General features: G+C 31.3%; 2 protein-coding genes across 2 annotated transcripts; both read right to left on the bottom strand.

Annotated features, from left to right (window-relative positions):
- Window positions 1-2,861: 2,861 nt before the first annotated feature.
- LOC131856378 (short-chain dehydrogenase reductase 2a-like) lies at window positions 2,862-3,653 on the bottom strand. Its single transcript, XM_059208145.1, has one exon. The coding sequence runs from the start codon at window positions 3,651-3,653 to the stop codon at window positions 2,862-2,864; it is 792 nt and encodes a 263-aa protein (XP_059064128.1).
- Window positions 3,654-9,724: 6,071 nt separating this feature from the next.
- LOC131056250 (short-chain dehydrogenase reductase 2a-like) lies at window positions 9,725-10,615 on the bottom strand. The gene is made up of 2 exons (XM_057990608.2): window positions 10,575-10,615; window positions 9,725-10,502 (listed from the first exon to the last, which is right to left on the bottom strand). Exons 1-2 carry the CDS (start codon window positions 10,613-10,615, stop codon window positions 9,725-9,727), a joined length of 819 nt encoding a protein of 272 aa, XP_057846591.2.
- Between the last annotated feature and the right edge of the window lie 5,838 nt (window positions 10,616-16,453).

The following is a 16,453-nucleotide window of genomic DNA, read 5'->3' as shown; positions in this document are numbered from 1 at the left end:
ATTGTAAGTATTATTTAGTAATCAAATAACATAAGTAGCTGCACTTGATAAACACTTACTAACTCACTAAATATTTCTTTAATTTTTTTTAAGGTTTAAGGTATCGGTATTTGACATGTGTTTAGAGAAGCTTCATCTAAGATGTTTTTGGTTTCATATATATTGAATGGAATTTTTTTTTGAGTCTTATGAACAGGCTGATCACTGTTAGGGTGTCTTACATCTTAGAATCAATTGTTTCTTGATTAGACTGTGTAAAAATGTGCATCAATGTTTCGAATCACACTCTTTGGTCCATCATCAAGATGTTAGAGAGCAAGGAAGGATAAAAAAATGGTCAAGTAGCAAACCCAAAAGGTTAAATAGAGGGAGGGAGGAGACACAAGGAACAAGGATAGATAGATGACAAGATAAGGAAATACGCAATGATGTAATCCAAAAGTCATTGGTTCCAATCAGAATAATTGTGGAAACTTAATGTCTATTATCTTACATCTTACTTTCAATTCATTTCCTTTCATTAAGAGAGTTTCATTAAGTAAGGATTCTAGTCAATTTTAGAGTAAGAGGATTTCATTAAGAAAGAACTCTTCTCAATTCACTAAGAGGATTTCATTATATCCCACTTTTTATTCCCTTTCTTTCTCAACTTGTTGTCTTGCAACATTTTCTAATCATTTCCTCCATCTCTAAAGTAGAAAATTTGTTGATCCCCTTTCCATTGTTTTGTTGTTTGGCCTAGTGCTTATGTGGTTTCTGGGTTCCTTTGACTTGTAATAATTACAAATGCATCAATCCTCAATAATTTAAGCTTGTTTTAAATGAATGACCGACCATTTGAAACTTTTTATGAAATTCATGAGATTATGTAGTCTATGGAATCCCAATTGAACTATTCAAAACAAACACAAGTCCCATCCAACAAACTAGAATCACTATTTCTTTACTGACCATTTGTTGAATAATTAGAACCATCCCAATATCCACATATTAATGACATACATTAAAAACTATTACTTATGGTAAGTAAAATGACACTAAAAGGTTGTTTCAACTTTCACTAAGAATACTAGCCTCCTTGAATAAATTTCTTGCATTAAGCAACTTTGATCCTTTTGGGGTATAACTACAATTATTATAGTTAAAATTATAATCTCTAACATCAACCTTTGAGTTGGGTAAACAAAAATTGACATAAACATTAAAGAAAAAAAATTATAAAGAGCAAAGACTACTTAAAATACCAAATGTAGTAAGTCTTTATGAATTTCAAGCAAAGGAAGACAACTAAGGTCAAGATCAACAAAGAAAAAAAGGGATTTCCCCTAATATTACAAATACACTTTTAGGATATTTAATATCACCAACCTATGAATCCATTTTTTTATAGTTTCATAGGATGTACAGATATTAAAATTGTTCAAGCTTTACACTTCTTATTGCATTTTATAGTTTTAGACATAAGCAGTAACCCTCTTCAAATGACTCAAATGCGTAAAATTTTCCATTTCTTCAATCTCTAGACACATGAGAATGTCCATATTTTTAAGAATTTCCATATTAAAGTGCCATGATACAGTTTTCTATTTTTGACAAGACCTCAACTAAAGACAATTCAATGTTGTTACCAGTGCTAAAACCACTTTAGCTACATTTTCCATGTGCTCAAGGTGGGTGGGGAGATCCAAGGCTAAGACAATGCTTTTACTGATTGACATCTTATTTGGAAGGTTCATATCATCTTTGTGGTCGTAACTTCAATGTAAACTAAAAACAATTTCTCTCCACCATTGTAACTATTGTTCAAATTCCTTCTCCACTTAACATGAAATCAATCAACAAACAAAGCTTCTAAGGTTGGTGAGTTTTTCACTCCCATTTTTTTTACAAGCCAATCCATACTTCTTTTGGTATGAAATTTTCAAACACTTTAATAGTCATAATAATTTTGTAGCCTCTTGCTATGACATTTCATGAAGCACTAGATTTCTATTTGAACTAAGCTTGAAATCCACAATTAAATTTCTTATTTTAGCTATTTTACAATGGTAAATTTTCTTAATCAACGTCATCTACCAAAATGCATAATCTAACATCCTTCATATTAAGGGACATATATTTCTATAAAGAAGATTTTTTTTCTCAAAACATTCATTCGAATTCTTAAATATTGCAAAATTTGTAGACTCTATGAAAATTTGTTTATGTGTTGAGAACCATTCATGTCAAGCTCCCTAAATGAAAAATCTATTCATTTTAATTTATTTCATAAGTTAACCATTTCTTTATATTGTAAAAAAAGTACATGCATTTTAATAAAATATGTAACTTACATGATCTCAATTCGATTTTGAACCTAATCACCATACATGGATTGACTACTAAGTTCAACTTTTATATTACTTAATTTGCACTCTCCATCATATTATATAATATGTATTTTACTATCAGATAGACTCTTGCATAGAAGCACATTAGATACTTTGAAACTTTGACAATCAAATATCGTAAAAACTACCTACCTTGCACCTTTTTGGATGCAAGTACTAGTTTTAAGAATCATACAATTTTTTGTGACAATAAATGCCTCCCTTTAAAAAAAGCCATTAATTGATTCTTAAAAATATCTTGAAAAATAGAAAAAGTCCAAGAGGCTCGCCAAATACAGATGCTATTTCAGGATTTATTAAATAAAGATGCGAACTAAATTATAAGATGCAAATAACAAATTCTATATTAACTATCTATCTCACGCAGAATGAAATTGCTGTTATGCTCAGTCATATCACTGAACTACAATCACATGTTGTATCCATAGCTGCTATATCGTGTATGTAATGACGACTGAATACAAAAAGCTGTTATGGCCTATATAATCCCCAGTCATGGTTTACAACTGTGAAACCTCCATCCACAACAAGATTATGGCCACTCACATATTTAGACTCGTCACTGGCCAAATACAGAGCAGCCTCTGCAATATCCTCCGCTTTAAGAATGGTTCCCTTCAAGTTCCCTATGCTGCAACCCCACGCCTCCACTTCATCCTTTCCTTTTCCTACATACTCAATTGCACTCCTGGTTGCAACAAGATAAGGAGAAACACAATTGACTCTGATACCATATTTCCCAAGCTCAGCCGCACCATTTTTAGTCAAGCCTATAATTGCATGTTTTGAGGCCGTGTATGCATGAGGCGCAGTTCCTCCCATAATCCCTGCAGTACTGCCTGTAGAAATTATGCACCCTTTTCTGTTGGGTATCATAACGCGGGCTGCATGCTTAATGCCGTGCATTACTCCTTTTACATTTACATTCATGGGGGCTTCAAATTGCTCCATCTCGTACTCTGCAATACTATTTTGATGCCTATCTCCAACACCAGCATTATTGAACATTATGTCCAGTTTTCCATGCTTTTCCATGGCTAAATCCACTGCTGCGCTCACGTCTTGCTCTTTGCTTACGTCACAGTGGATGAATGTAACCGATGAAGAAAGGGACTCGGCGAGTTTCGAATCTGGTACATCGGAAATGTCGGCTACGATGACTTTGGCTCCATGATTTGTGAAGAGGCGAACGGTGGCTTCACCAATGCCTGATGCTCCGCCTGTGATTATTGCTACCTTGCCTTGCAATCTGCAACTTAACATCATAAGAACAATAAACCCAAGCGGATCAAGATAAAGTAAACCAAAAAGAAAATCGAATCAATTACCTTCTAAACAGAGCACCAGCTGCTTGCCCCCCATTAGACATATTTCTCTGAGATGAAAAGATTTTACTGGTTTGTTTGCAATGGATTACAATGTATTCAAGTAGGCCTGCCTGTATATATATATATAACACCAATCAAATGTGGGGAATCATCTCTGAGTAAAAACCAGTCATGCCAGTTATTAATGTTAACCATTTCAGGCTTAAAAAAATACAAAATGTTTCGAAAGAAGATGCGATAAACGTAGGTGTCAGAATATATCCATGAGGAGGCCAACGATATAGACCCGATATTTTAGTAAAATTTAAGCCAATATTTCATAAGAAAATAAAAAACAAATCGTTTTCTAAAATTTTTCTCAAATTTTTAATTAAGAAATAAGTGCAGTCAACAGTGCATTTTATGGGCTGCATAGACAAGTCATGATGTGATACAAATCGTTTTAATAATTTTGTCTCCTATCATTTTGTTCATGTTAAAAATGATTGATTATTAGAGTTTATATTTTATTAATAAAAATTTAATATGTATGTGTTTTATTTACTTTATAATAAAAATATAATATTTAGAAAAGAGTTAGTGTGGTGTAAAAGTATGTTCATAAAATCTAAATAGATCATTTTCAAAATAAAGACAAAAATAATATAATTAAATAGTTAATGTCATGTCAATATTAGGTGGATCGTTGTCATCAAATTCGGACTTCTTAATAAAAATGATTGGTTGCCTTCTCATTAATATTTTATATGAATATATGCAAATAATACTAGTGCTTGAGCATTAGAGTTTACTTTCTGCAATAGCATTATGCTTCTCACGTTTGTCGGACAGTTTAAAATAATGAATCCCAAAGAAAAAGCAAAACAGTGAGGGCAGGTACAAATTGTATTAAAATTAAATAGCATATTCTTAATTGCTTTATCAGATCTTTTCTTATACAAATGGATGGATCACCACATTTTTTAATGAAGAATTATTTATGCGCCTTTGGAGATTTGATTGATTTGAAATAGCCAGACTTTGCTGATCAGAACAAGTGATATTTTACTTATTTATTTATTTTTTTTTTTTAAATTTTGAAGTGCAAGTGGATCATGCGTAGTTTTAGTTTAAATTTTATTTAATAAAGATATTTTTATTTTTTATTTATACAGTTTTAATGTAATTTGTTTATGAATTTATTTATTATTGTATTTACTTTTATAATATTTAATATTTCTTAATTTATTTAAGAATCTAACTATGATTAAACTTAGAGTTGTAATAATTTCAATTTTTTTATACTTAAATTCAATTAATTTTTATTATTATATTAATTAAAATTTCAAGGTATATATTTTATTAATATTTCAATTTAATAAATTAGGTTTTATTAGTTAATAACTTAATAAATTCTTTATTTATTATTAATTTTTTAAAAATTATTCTTATTAATATTTAGATTTTGATATATTGATTTTGTATTTAATATATTTTATTCAAATTTAACTTTAATTTTTTTTATTATGAAATTACAATAATTAGAAGTTATTATAATTAATCTAATTTATAATTATTTATCTATATTTAAATAAAAAATATAATATGAATTAACTAAAATTAAATTATTTATTAGTATATTTTTTATTAATAACAAAATATTTATCACTAAATATATTAGATATTATTTTTGTTCAATATATGTACATTTATTACAATAAACTATCTAAAAGATTGTAATAATTGCCTCTTTTAAATGAATGTTCCTAAAATTCAAGAGGTGAATATTCCAAAGCTTCTAGGCACCTTAAGTACGCCAAAAATGCTCTAAAGGGTTGAGTTTTATACTTGAGGAATATATTAAGGCCACAAAAAAGTGGGAGAGTGAAAATAAGATGCTTAAAAATTGAATGGCAAGATTCAATATGACTATGTGAAAGCAAGACTATGATTACCAAGCATTGGTAGTGCCTTACAGGCCAAAAATGGTTATTAAATGCCTCTTGTTCAAAAATTTTATTTAATCTTTTGGTTCTCCTTGCTTTTAGAATCTTGTATACCTTAATTTCTTTTGTACCCGTCAATGCAAGAGCACCAAACAATTTTTTAATATATAGTTGGATCATTTGATAGGCCTTTCCCTTGTGTGTACTATTCTTTTGTCCCTGTAATTGGTTTGATATGGTTTAAGTACTCCTTTTTAAAATTTCATATTAACTTAAAACACGAATTAAGAACTTTATTATATTCCTAGTTCTACTAAATTTTTAATGCCTTGCATAAGTATATAGTTTCAAAAAAGTTAGACTGAATCAACATGTCTAGATGAACTAGAATGCATAACACAATATAAAGACACAAAATGCAAATTTTCACTATTTACCTATTATTTTAGTTTAATGTGAAAATCTATAAATTGCTAATGCAACATCAAACTACTAATCCCACCTACCCTAACTCTAACTACATATCCTAACACTATTGACAAAAACTTGATGCATTGTGTCCCTTGTTAAGATTTGATATCAATTGATGCAAATAAAAGTGATTGTTTATTGGGGTTTACCTTCTTATTAATATCAATTTATTTAAATAAAAGTCGTTGATTAGCAAGTTTAATTTCCGGTGGTGACTCATTTTTTGATGTACTCGTTCTGAGCTGTTTTGGGCTCCTCTGTTGAACTCCTTATTATCAATATAAAAAAAAGCAAAAGTAACTAGTTATTAGAGTTTAGCTTCTTATTATGATTGTTATTGAATATTTTAAATTTTTTTACCCTTATTGACTAAATTAACAAAAAAATGTTTTGATGGATGCATTAATTTTTTTTTTGTAAGAACTAATAATACAATTAGTATAATCCTTATGGAAAATTAAATCAAACAAATAGAACTCATATATCAGATAAAATAAAAGATTTTATTATTATTAAAGTTTTGGTTAAGGGGGAAACTAGTTTTACAAGACGCAGAAACTAGAGTATATAAAGAAAAATAAATAAAAAATAATCGAAACCCAGACACCAATATTGTATTTATTTATTATTGTATTTACTTTTACAATATTTTATATTTCTTAATTTAGTTAAGAATCTAACTATAATTTTACATTTAGAGTTGTAATAATTTAATAATTAAAAAAAATTCTTTCTGCTTAAATTCAATTAATTTTTATTATTATATTAATAAGAATTTAAGTTATATATTTTATTAATATTTCAATTTAATAAATGAATTTTTATTAATTAATAACTTAATAAATTCTCTATTTATTATTAAATTTTTTAAAATTATTTTGATTAATATTTAGATTTTGATATATTGATTTTGCATTTAATATATTTTATTTCAATTTAATTTTAAATTTTTCTATTATGAAATTAGAATAATTAAAAGTTATTAGAATTAATTTAATTTATAATTATTTATAAATTGTGCCCTAGGTGAATTTGGTGGAATGGATACCCCTTTGTCCTTGGTTCTTAGCCGAAGAGGTTTAGCTTATTGGATCGTGCCCTCGGGTGGCAAAAAATACTTTGTGAAGGCCCTCGCTAGGCTGGCAGCTCACGGGCTTCATGCCCTTGCTAGGTTGTCGTGCTCGCAGGTCTAGACCTCAATAAAAAATTAAAAAATGTTGTGAAGTTAGATATTAAAAATAGAAAAAATAGCTGGTATGTTGAATGATGCTAATTTTTCTATTGTAAACATTATTTAGTAGTCAAATAACATAAGTAGTTACACTTGATAAACACTCACTAACTCACTAACAAATTTTCTTTAATTTTTTTAAGGTTTAAGAAGGTGTGGGCACTTGACATTTGTTTAGAGAAGCTTCACCTAAGATATTTTTTCCTTCATATATTATTGAATGGAAATTGTTTTTGAGTCTTATGACCAAGCTCATCATTGTGAAGGGTATCTTACATCTTATAACCAATTATTTCTAGATTAGATTGTGTACAAAAATTTACATCAACGTTTTGGATTACATATTTATGACATATATTAAAAACTATTCTTATGACATATTTAGAACTAGATTAGATTTAGAACTATCCCAGTATCCACATATTTATGATATTTTTTAAAAACTATTACTTATGGTAATTAAAATGACACTGAAAGATTGTTTTAACTTTTACTAAGAATACTAGCCTCCTTGAATAATTTTCTTGCATTAAGCAACATGGATCTTTTTGCTCTATAACTACAATTATTATAGTTACAATTATAATCTCTAGCATCAACCTTTGAGTTGGGAAAAAAAATTGGCATAAACATTAAAGCAAAAAAATTATAAAGAACACATATTACTTAAAATACCAAATATAGTAAGTCTTTATGAATTTCAAGCAAAGGAATATAACTAAGCTCAAGATCAACAAAGAAAAAAAGGCATTTCCCCCAATATTGTAAATATAGTTTTAGGGCATTTATTATCACCAACCTATGAATCCATTTTTCTATAGTTCTATTGGATGTATATATTAAAATCGTTCAAACTTTGAACTTCTTATTGCATTCAATAGTTTTAGACATGAATGATATCCTTCTTAAGATGACTTAGATGTATAAAAATTTCCATTTCTTCAATATCTAGACACATGAGAATGTCTAATTTTTAAAGATTTTCCATATTAAAGTACCATGATACAGGCTTCTAGTTTTGACAAGACTTCAACTGAAGACAATTCAATGTTGTTACCGGTGCTAAAACCACTTCAAATACATTTTTCATGTGCTCAAGGTGGGTGAGGATATCCAAGCCTAAGACAATGCTTTTACTATTTGGCATCTTATTTGGAAGGTTCATATCATCTTTGTGGTCCCAACTTCAATACAAACTAAAAATAATTTCTCTCCAGCATTGTAAGTATTCTTCAAATCCCATCTCCGCTTAACATGAAATCACTCAATAAACAAAGCTTCTAAGGTTGATGATATTTTCACTCCCAGTTTTTGACAAGCCAATCCATACTTCTTTTGGTATGGGATTTCAGGTACATTAATAGTTGTAATGATTGTGTAGCTTCTTGCAATGACATTTCATGAAGCACTAGATTTTAACTAGAACTAAGCTTGAAATCCACAAATAAATTTATTATTTTACCTATTTTACAATGGTAAACATTCTTAATCAACGTCATATACCAAAATGCATAATCTAACATTCTTCATATTAAGAGACACAAATTTCTTAGAAAAAGGAATATTTTTCTCAAAACATACATTTAAATTCTTAAATATTGCAAATTTTGTAGATTCAATGAAGAGATGTTTATGTGTTGAGAACCATTCATGTCAAGCTCCTTAAACAAAAAATCTACTCATTTTAATTTATTTCATAAGTTAACCATTTCTTTATATTGTACTTTAAGTACATGCAGATTAATAAAGTATGTAACTTACATGATCTCAATCCGGGTTTTAACCTAATCACCACATATGAACTCACTAGTAAGTTCAATTTTTCGTATTAGTTGATTTGCACTCTCCAATATATTATATAATATATATTTTAGTATTGGTGTAATCATCATAGACTCTTGCACAAAACCACATTAGAAACTTTGAAACTTTGACAATCAAAATTCCCAAGAAATACCTAACCCATATCAACAAAGACAACATTTTCATGTCGTTTATTTCTTCCGTCCAATATATTACCCAAAATATATCTTACTATCGATATAACCCTTGCACCTCCTTTTAATACAAGTGCTAATTTTAATAATCATGCAATTTTATGTGACAACAAATGCCTTTAAAAAAACTGTAATTGATTACTAAATATCTTGAAAAATAGAAAAAGTCCAAGTGACTCGCCAAATACAGATGCTATTTCAGGATTTATTAAATAAAGATGTGAACTAAATTATGAGATGCATATAACAAATTCTATATAACTATCTATCTTACGCAGAAAGAAAATGCTCTATAGTTCAGTCATATCACTGAACTACAACCACATGTTGTATCCATAGCTGCTATATCGTGCATGTAATGATGACTGAACACAAAAAGCTGTTATGGCCCATATAGTCCCCAGTCATGGTTTACAACTGTGAAACCTCCATCAACAACAAGATTATGGCCACTCACGTATTTAGACTCGTCACTAGCCAAATACAGAGCAGCCTCTGCTATATCCTCCGCTTTAAGAATCGTTCCCTTCAAGTTGGCTACCCTGCAACCCCACGCCTCCACTTCATCCTGGCCTTTTCCTACAAAGTCAATTACACCCCTGGTTGCAACAAGAGAAGGAGAAACACAATTTACTCTGATACCATATTTCCCAAGCTCAGCAGCACCATTTTTAGTCAAGCCTATAATTGCATGTTTTGATGCCGTGTATGCATGAGGTGCAGTTCCTCCCATAATCCCTGCAATACTGCCTGTAGAAATTATGCACCCTTTTCTGTTGGGTATCATAACGCGGGCTGCATGCTTAATGCCGTGCATTACTCCTTTTACATTTACATTCATGGGGGCTTCAAATTGCTCCATCTCGTACTCTGCAATACTATTTTGATGCCTATCTCCAGCACCCGCATTATTGAACATTATGTCCAGTTTTCCATGCTTTTCCATGGCTAAATCCACTGCTGCGCTCACGTCTTGCTCTTTGCTTACGTCACAGTGGATGAATGTAACCGATGAAGAAAGGGACTCGGCGAGTTTCGAACCTGGTACATCAGAAATGTCGGCTACGATGACTTTGGCTCCATGATTTGTGAATAGGCGAACGGTGGCTTCACCAATGCCTGATGCTCCGCCTGTGATTATTGCTACCTTGCCTTGCAATCTGCAACTTTAACATAGGAACATTAAATCCAAGTGGATCAATATAAACCGAAAAGAAAATTGAATCAATTACCTTCTAAACAGAGCACCAGCTGCTTGCCCTGCATTAGACATATTTGTCTGAGATGAAAAGATTTTAGTGCTTTTTGTATAAGATTACAATGGATTCAAGCAGGCCCGCCTGAATAGATATGTATACCACACCAATCAAATATGGGGAATCATCTCTAATAATTAATCATTGTTTTCAGCACCAATTACTAAGTTAAACAAAAGGTAGACAGATTATCCGAACAAATTGCATCACATTATGATAGTAGATAAACTTCTATGTCAACATTAGGCGGATCTTTGTCATCAGATTTTATTTTCTTATTAAGATATTCTTAATTGATGCTAATAAAAAAATTGGCTATTAGAATTTATCATTTTATCAATTTATGCAAATAATGGTGGTTGGGTATTAGAGTTTACTTTCTTATAAAATTTTATAATTGATGCAAATAAATGTGGTTGATTATTAAATTTTTCCTTTTTAATATTAAGATTTGATATTGATTGACCCAAATTAAAGTGATTTTTTATTAAAGCATATTTTCTTATTTTGATTTAATATTAATTTATTTTAAAAAAATGTTGCTGGTTAGTAGAGTTTACTTTCTTAATAATATTTTATATCTACTAGAGAAAATGAAAGTGACGGGTTATTAGAATTTAGCTTCTTATTAGAATTGTTGTTCAATATTTTTCATTTTATATTTTTATTGACTAAATTAATAAAAAGAGTTTTTATGGGGATCCATTATTAGTATTTTATGTAGGAAATAATAATACAGTGAGTATCATCCGTATGCAAAATTAAATCAAACAAATATAACCCATACATCAAATAAAATAGATGATTTAATTATTGTAAAAGTTTAATCATAATTGTTAAAATACAAAAAAAATCAATACTTATCCATGTATACACATAAAATTGGCTATGAGCAATTAAATAAATATTTAATATTTATTTAATGATTATTCTTCTATTAAATAGTTAATTTGAAAAGATTAATTTATTTAATATACTTCTATTAATTAATTTAATTGAAACATTTTATTAATTAATTCATTTATCCTTTCTTCTAATCAATTAATTGAATATCTTATATTTAATTATTCTTCTATCCACTATCGTATAGTCTCACCAATTAAATAATTTCTTAATTATTTAGAAATTATTTAATCTTCTTTTTCCAACTCAGCCTCATCTCCCTCATCTCCACATCACTTTGTTCTTTGCCAACTCATCCATCATGTGGCTAAAGATATTAATATTTTTAATATTAATATGCCTCACTAACTTTAACTTCCAAAATTTATTCTTCAAATAATGTGTACACACATTCCTCAACTTCCCTATATTCTCTCCAACTTTCCTACATCTTTGGAGGAAGTTGAGTCCACTTGTCCTCTTATCCCTAAATCTTCTCCAACTATCTTATATTCTATCAAGTCTTCTTCTCAGTCAACGTGAGATGAATGACACTTGGTTTCTCCTTCCACTTTTTCCTCCATCTTAGAAGCTACTAGTGCTTGTCTAAGAGAAAAATCATTTGCAACCGAAAAAAATGGCGTTAGGATAAAATGGGACATAAATCATGAAGGTATAATCTTTTATTTCCTTTTTCATTTCATGTTGTTTCATTAGTTGAAACTTGAGTTATATTTGTGTGATAGACTAATGAGTTTGTAGGTTTAATCTCTGAGGTTAAACTTAAGTTGATACAAGTTTTGGTGCCCACTGTGTGGCTCAAAGCCTCGCACTTCATTTTATAATATCCTATCTAATTCTTGCTAATGAAATGGATTAAAAACTTTTGTAAAACTGTTTCACGCTTGTGTGGAATAAGGTAGCGCTTTTACGACTTAGGATAACATTTTTGACCCTTAGTTTAGTGTTTTCACTTCATAGATTAGCGTTTTCATAACACAGGTTAGCACTTTTGCTTAAGAAATCATGCTTTTACCTAGTAGTTTGGCGATTTCATTGCACAACTTAACACTTTCATCTTGTAAGTTAGCGCTTTTTCTCAATAAGATAGCACTTTTGTTGTTTTAGCATTTTCATCTCTCTGCCGCAAAAAAATTGGAATTTGGCAATCATTCTGCTAACAAATCCTTGCAGGTTTGACCTTCCAAGACTAATTTTTTTCTAAAGTACAAACTTGTGTTCTTGCAGGTTTCTTTTTGAGCAACTTTTTAATGCATTTTATCACATAGTTTAACTAGGAGTACTTTGGGAAGTAAAAAATCGTACATGTTTCATCTAGTTTAACTAAGGGGTAAATGAACAACATGCAACTTACATGACATGTTTTTAGTAAGGCAGTTGCACATAGGTAATCTAAAGGGTAAAAGAACCATTGTCTATCATGTTTGTTTTAAAGTGGTAGGTGAGTATGCTCTCACCCTAATACAGTGATTAGAAAGATAGACCTACTTTCATTTCATGTTTTACCTTTAGAGGGCTTGCCTTTCGGAGCTTCCTTGAGGGGGCCAATGAGAGCGGAATGACCCAAGTGGAAATAGGCTAATACCAAGTCCTTCTAATCCACTCTAAATAAATCATGTCTATGACAAAAGTCATGGACGACATGTGTTGATTAGTTCATAATGACACAATGTTTCCCCATAAACCCTATGGAGCACAACCTTATAGGCTGGGAACCTTCTGTATTTATAGAGTGTAGAGTGTTGCATGTATGGCCACGTGACTAGAAGCCCTTACTAAAAACCGTTTTGTATTAGTTGCCAAAATCCTTCTAATTGTTGATGTAGGAGGTTGGACCTTTGAAGCAGCTCACACACATATGGCTCTTAGTAGAGATATGTAGTTTTCCATGGTGAGTTTTCATGGAAACTGGTGCTTGGCTACCCTAGAGAAGTGAGTGTCGAGGATGGAGCCAGTGGGGTCAAGCACCTAAATATCCATTCTGAATAACGTAGGCTCGAGGGAAACTCTATGTGAGATTCAACAATTATAGTCTCGACCTAGCATAGGACTTCTACTTGCATGTGCACTTTTCTTTCCAAATATTGTGTCTTTTATATCTACAAAACATTCTCAAAATGGTCAAAAACTTAAAAAACCATCATTCTAAAATGAGTCAAAAATCCAACAACTTGCTAAAAAACTAAAGAATTCATTTGACACAATCAGAATCACACATTTGTTGCACATAACAATGCTTTTGCATCTTAAAACAATGCTTTTGAGCAATAGTGCAATGCTTTTTACCTTTAGGATCGTGCATTTACTAAATAGAATGACGGTTTTACAACTAAAACAATGCTTCTGCACCTTAGGTTCTCACTTTTACGGTGTAGAGAAATGCTTTTATCCAATAGAGAGTGCATTTGTTTCATAGGTTAGCACTTTTGATCAATAGGTTAGCGAATATGTTTTCCCGCATCTGCAATTGTGATCATTTCCACATATCAGACCAAAATTTTAACATCATTTTTAGATACCATTTTTAGAGGAGGTTTGTTTCCAATTGTCACAAGTCTTCAAGCTAGTCAAACAATTAAGTTATCAATCAAATAGGCTATTTTTAAAAGGTTTTTATAAGAATAAATATCCAACAAGTTAGTGATTCAACCATCTTAAGTGCAAATAAACATCATTATCAGCTTCTTATCATGATATACAATATCCTTTATTAGGAAACTTGATCATATCAACCTTTGTTCATTACTTTGGATATATCATTCCTCTTTGGACCTAGGTTTTATCAAAATCAAGATTGCACTCACATTGGAATCAAACAACTTCTGAATCATTAGATGCTTATATGACTTTTAGATAGAAAAGAAAACCAAATTGGAAGGCTATCTTGAAGAAGAGTAAATTCTTATACATCAATCACAAGATCTTGTTAAAACATAGAACAATCCTACACCATTTTCATCACAATTTATGTGGTTACGAAATGAAGTTTGATGGAGAAATTCTGCAAGCATGTGCTTTTCAACAAAAAGATGTCTTATCACAACACACTAATAATGGTGATAAAATCAACAAAGCTTATCTTCCTAAACCAGTGATCACCTATTTAGTTACATTTAGAAAATCAAAAACTTAGGACGTTTTCAAATCAATCACATGCCAGTTTGGACTAGAGCTCAATACGAGTAATTGAGAAGACAAAAACAAATGGAAGATGATGATTCAATATTTAAAACTTTTGGGTACACAGATGTTGATGAAGAAGCAATCAATAACACCATTAGAGGCCTTGAACAAGATTGTAAATTTGACAAACCAATAGAAAAAATATTGGAAAAACAAAAGAAGAGGTACATCCTTATTTTATCAAATTCAGGAACTAAAATGTCACAAGATTTTAACTTGGAAAGTTTGAAACAAGATGTGGGAACAAGTTGTTGGCAATTGACACTCATTTGGGTTCTAGGTGTTGTCATTGATGGCAAAACACTTCATGGAAGATCCAGTAATCAAGGTAACCGATATTGATATCACTAAAATTCAGGGAACCAACAGACATGTAAACCTGCAAACTTGGAACCGATATTCTAAGGCCGGCATAAAAGATTGATCTGACAGGATAAAGTGACAATGGTCAACAGCATCGATCACAAAGATTAATGTTTTTATTTATGTCTAGGCCGATATGTAAATAATTTATAATATGATTGTAAGCTGACTTAAGGAATTTATTTTTATACATGTAAAAGGGTATATAAGTCAGTCTGGTTAGATCATTTTGAGAGATATAGATGTGATAGGTTATGTGATTGTAAAGCGAAAAATCACGATCGAACCCTAAGTGTTCCCCCCACCACTCCAAGGAGAGAGAAAGGAGGTCACTAGGGTTGACGGTTTTCACTTAGGGGAGACTTTACATTCAAAAGAGGAGTTGAAACCCACAAGATCCAATCCCACACAATGCAAGATTAGATGCTGAATGAGTTTCAAGGGTTAAGACAGCAAGGCTACCCTCTTTTGTAAAGAATGTAGATAGAGGGATTGACCTAGGAATGCATGTAAAGTGAGAAAGATTCACTTATAAATAGAGATAGGAATATAGGATGAAGCTGCGGACCTGGAATTAGTAGTAAAATGTCGAGACGGCCCTGTCCTGCAAATTTGAATGAAAGTTGACGGGACGATGGCGCCCGACGTGCACATGGTCCTCCGAAAAATCCGCAAAACAAAGGGGGATCTGTTCATCTCTGCACAAGGATTCCAGATCTTCAATTACAGTCGCGTACTTGCAACCTACACACAAAAAAGAGAGGACGATTGGGGGGTTAGGGATTAGGGGTTTGCCCTTAGGTCAGACCCTGGTTTTGGAATTAACCAAGAAATGAGAATGTTGTAAATGTAAATGTTTGTAATGTAATAAAGTACTGATACCTTGTTGTAAGAATGTTTGTATTCTTACATGCGAAGGTGTAAATGTTGTTGTATGTTGTATGTTGTATGTGATCTCCTCTTCAATGGTTGAAGCCTTGTCTTGAATGCAACACTTAGCCTTGAATGGAGACCTAGAATGCTCAATCGCTTGAAGGAATGCTTGAATGCTTGAATGCTTGAGTGTTTTAATATCGCTTCCGCGTCTTGCACACATATGTCCTTCCTCCTCCAAATGGGAGAGGAAATGTAGTTTATATACTTGTCAATTAGGGTTGATAGACTGATTTTTCCGACCTTGGGCCGATATAGCAACCTTATTTTCCAATTTACAAACTTAAAGACCCGAAGCCCCATAAGAGACCGGGCCCAAAATAGGGCCAGGGACCAGGGCGCTGGGCGCCATGGTCCTGAAGGACCAGGGCATTGGGTGCAATGGTCCCACCTCCCAGGACAGTAGGGTGCAAGGAGGAATCAGGCTAGGGTGCTGAAAAATGCAGTTTTTGATGTCATGAACAAGTTTCGGG

Source organism: Cryptomeria japonica, chromosome 7 (genome assembly GCF_030272615.1).
Source record: "Cryptomeria japonica chromosome 7, Sugi_1.0, whole genome shotgun sequence".
Taxonomy (NCBI): Eukaryota; Viridiplantae; Streptophyta; class Pinopsida; order Cupressales; family Cupressaceae; genus Cryptomeria; species Cryptomeria japonica.
The sequence above is the reverse complement of the archived record's forward strand: the minus strand, read 5'-3'. Positions and strand labels throughout refer to the sequence as shown.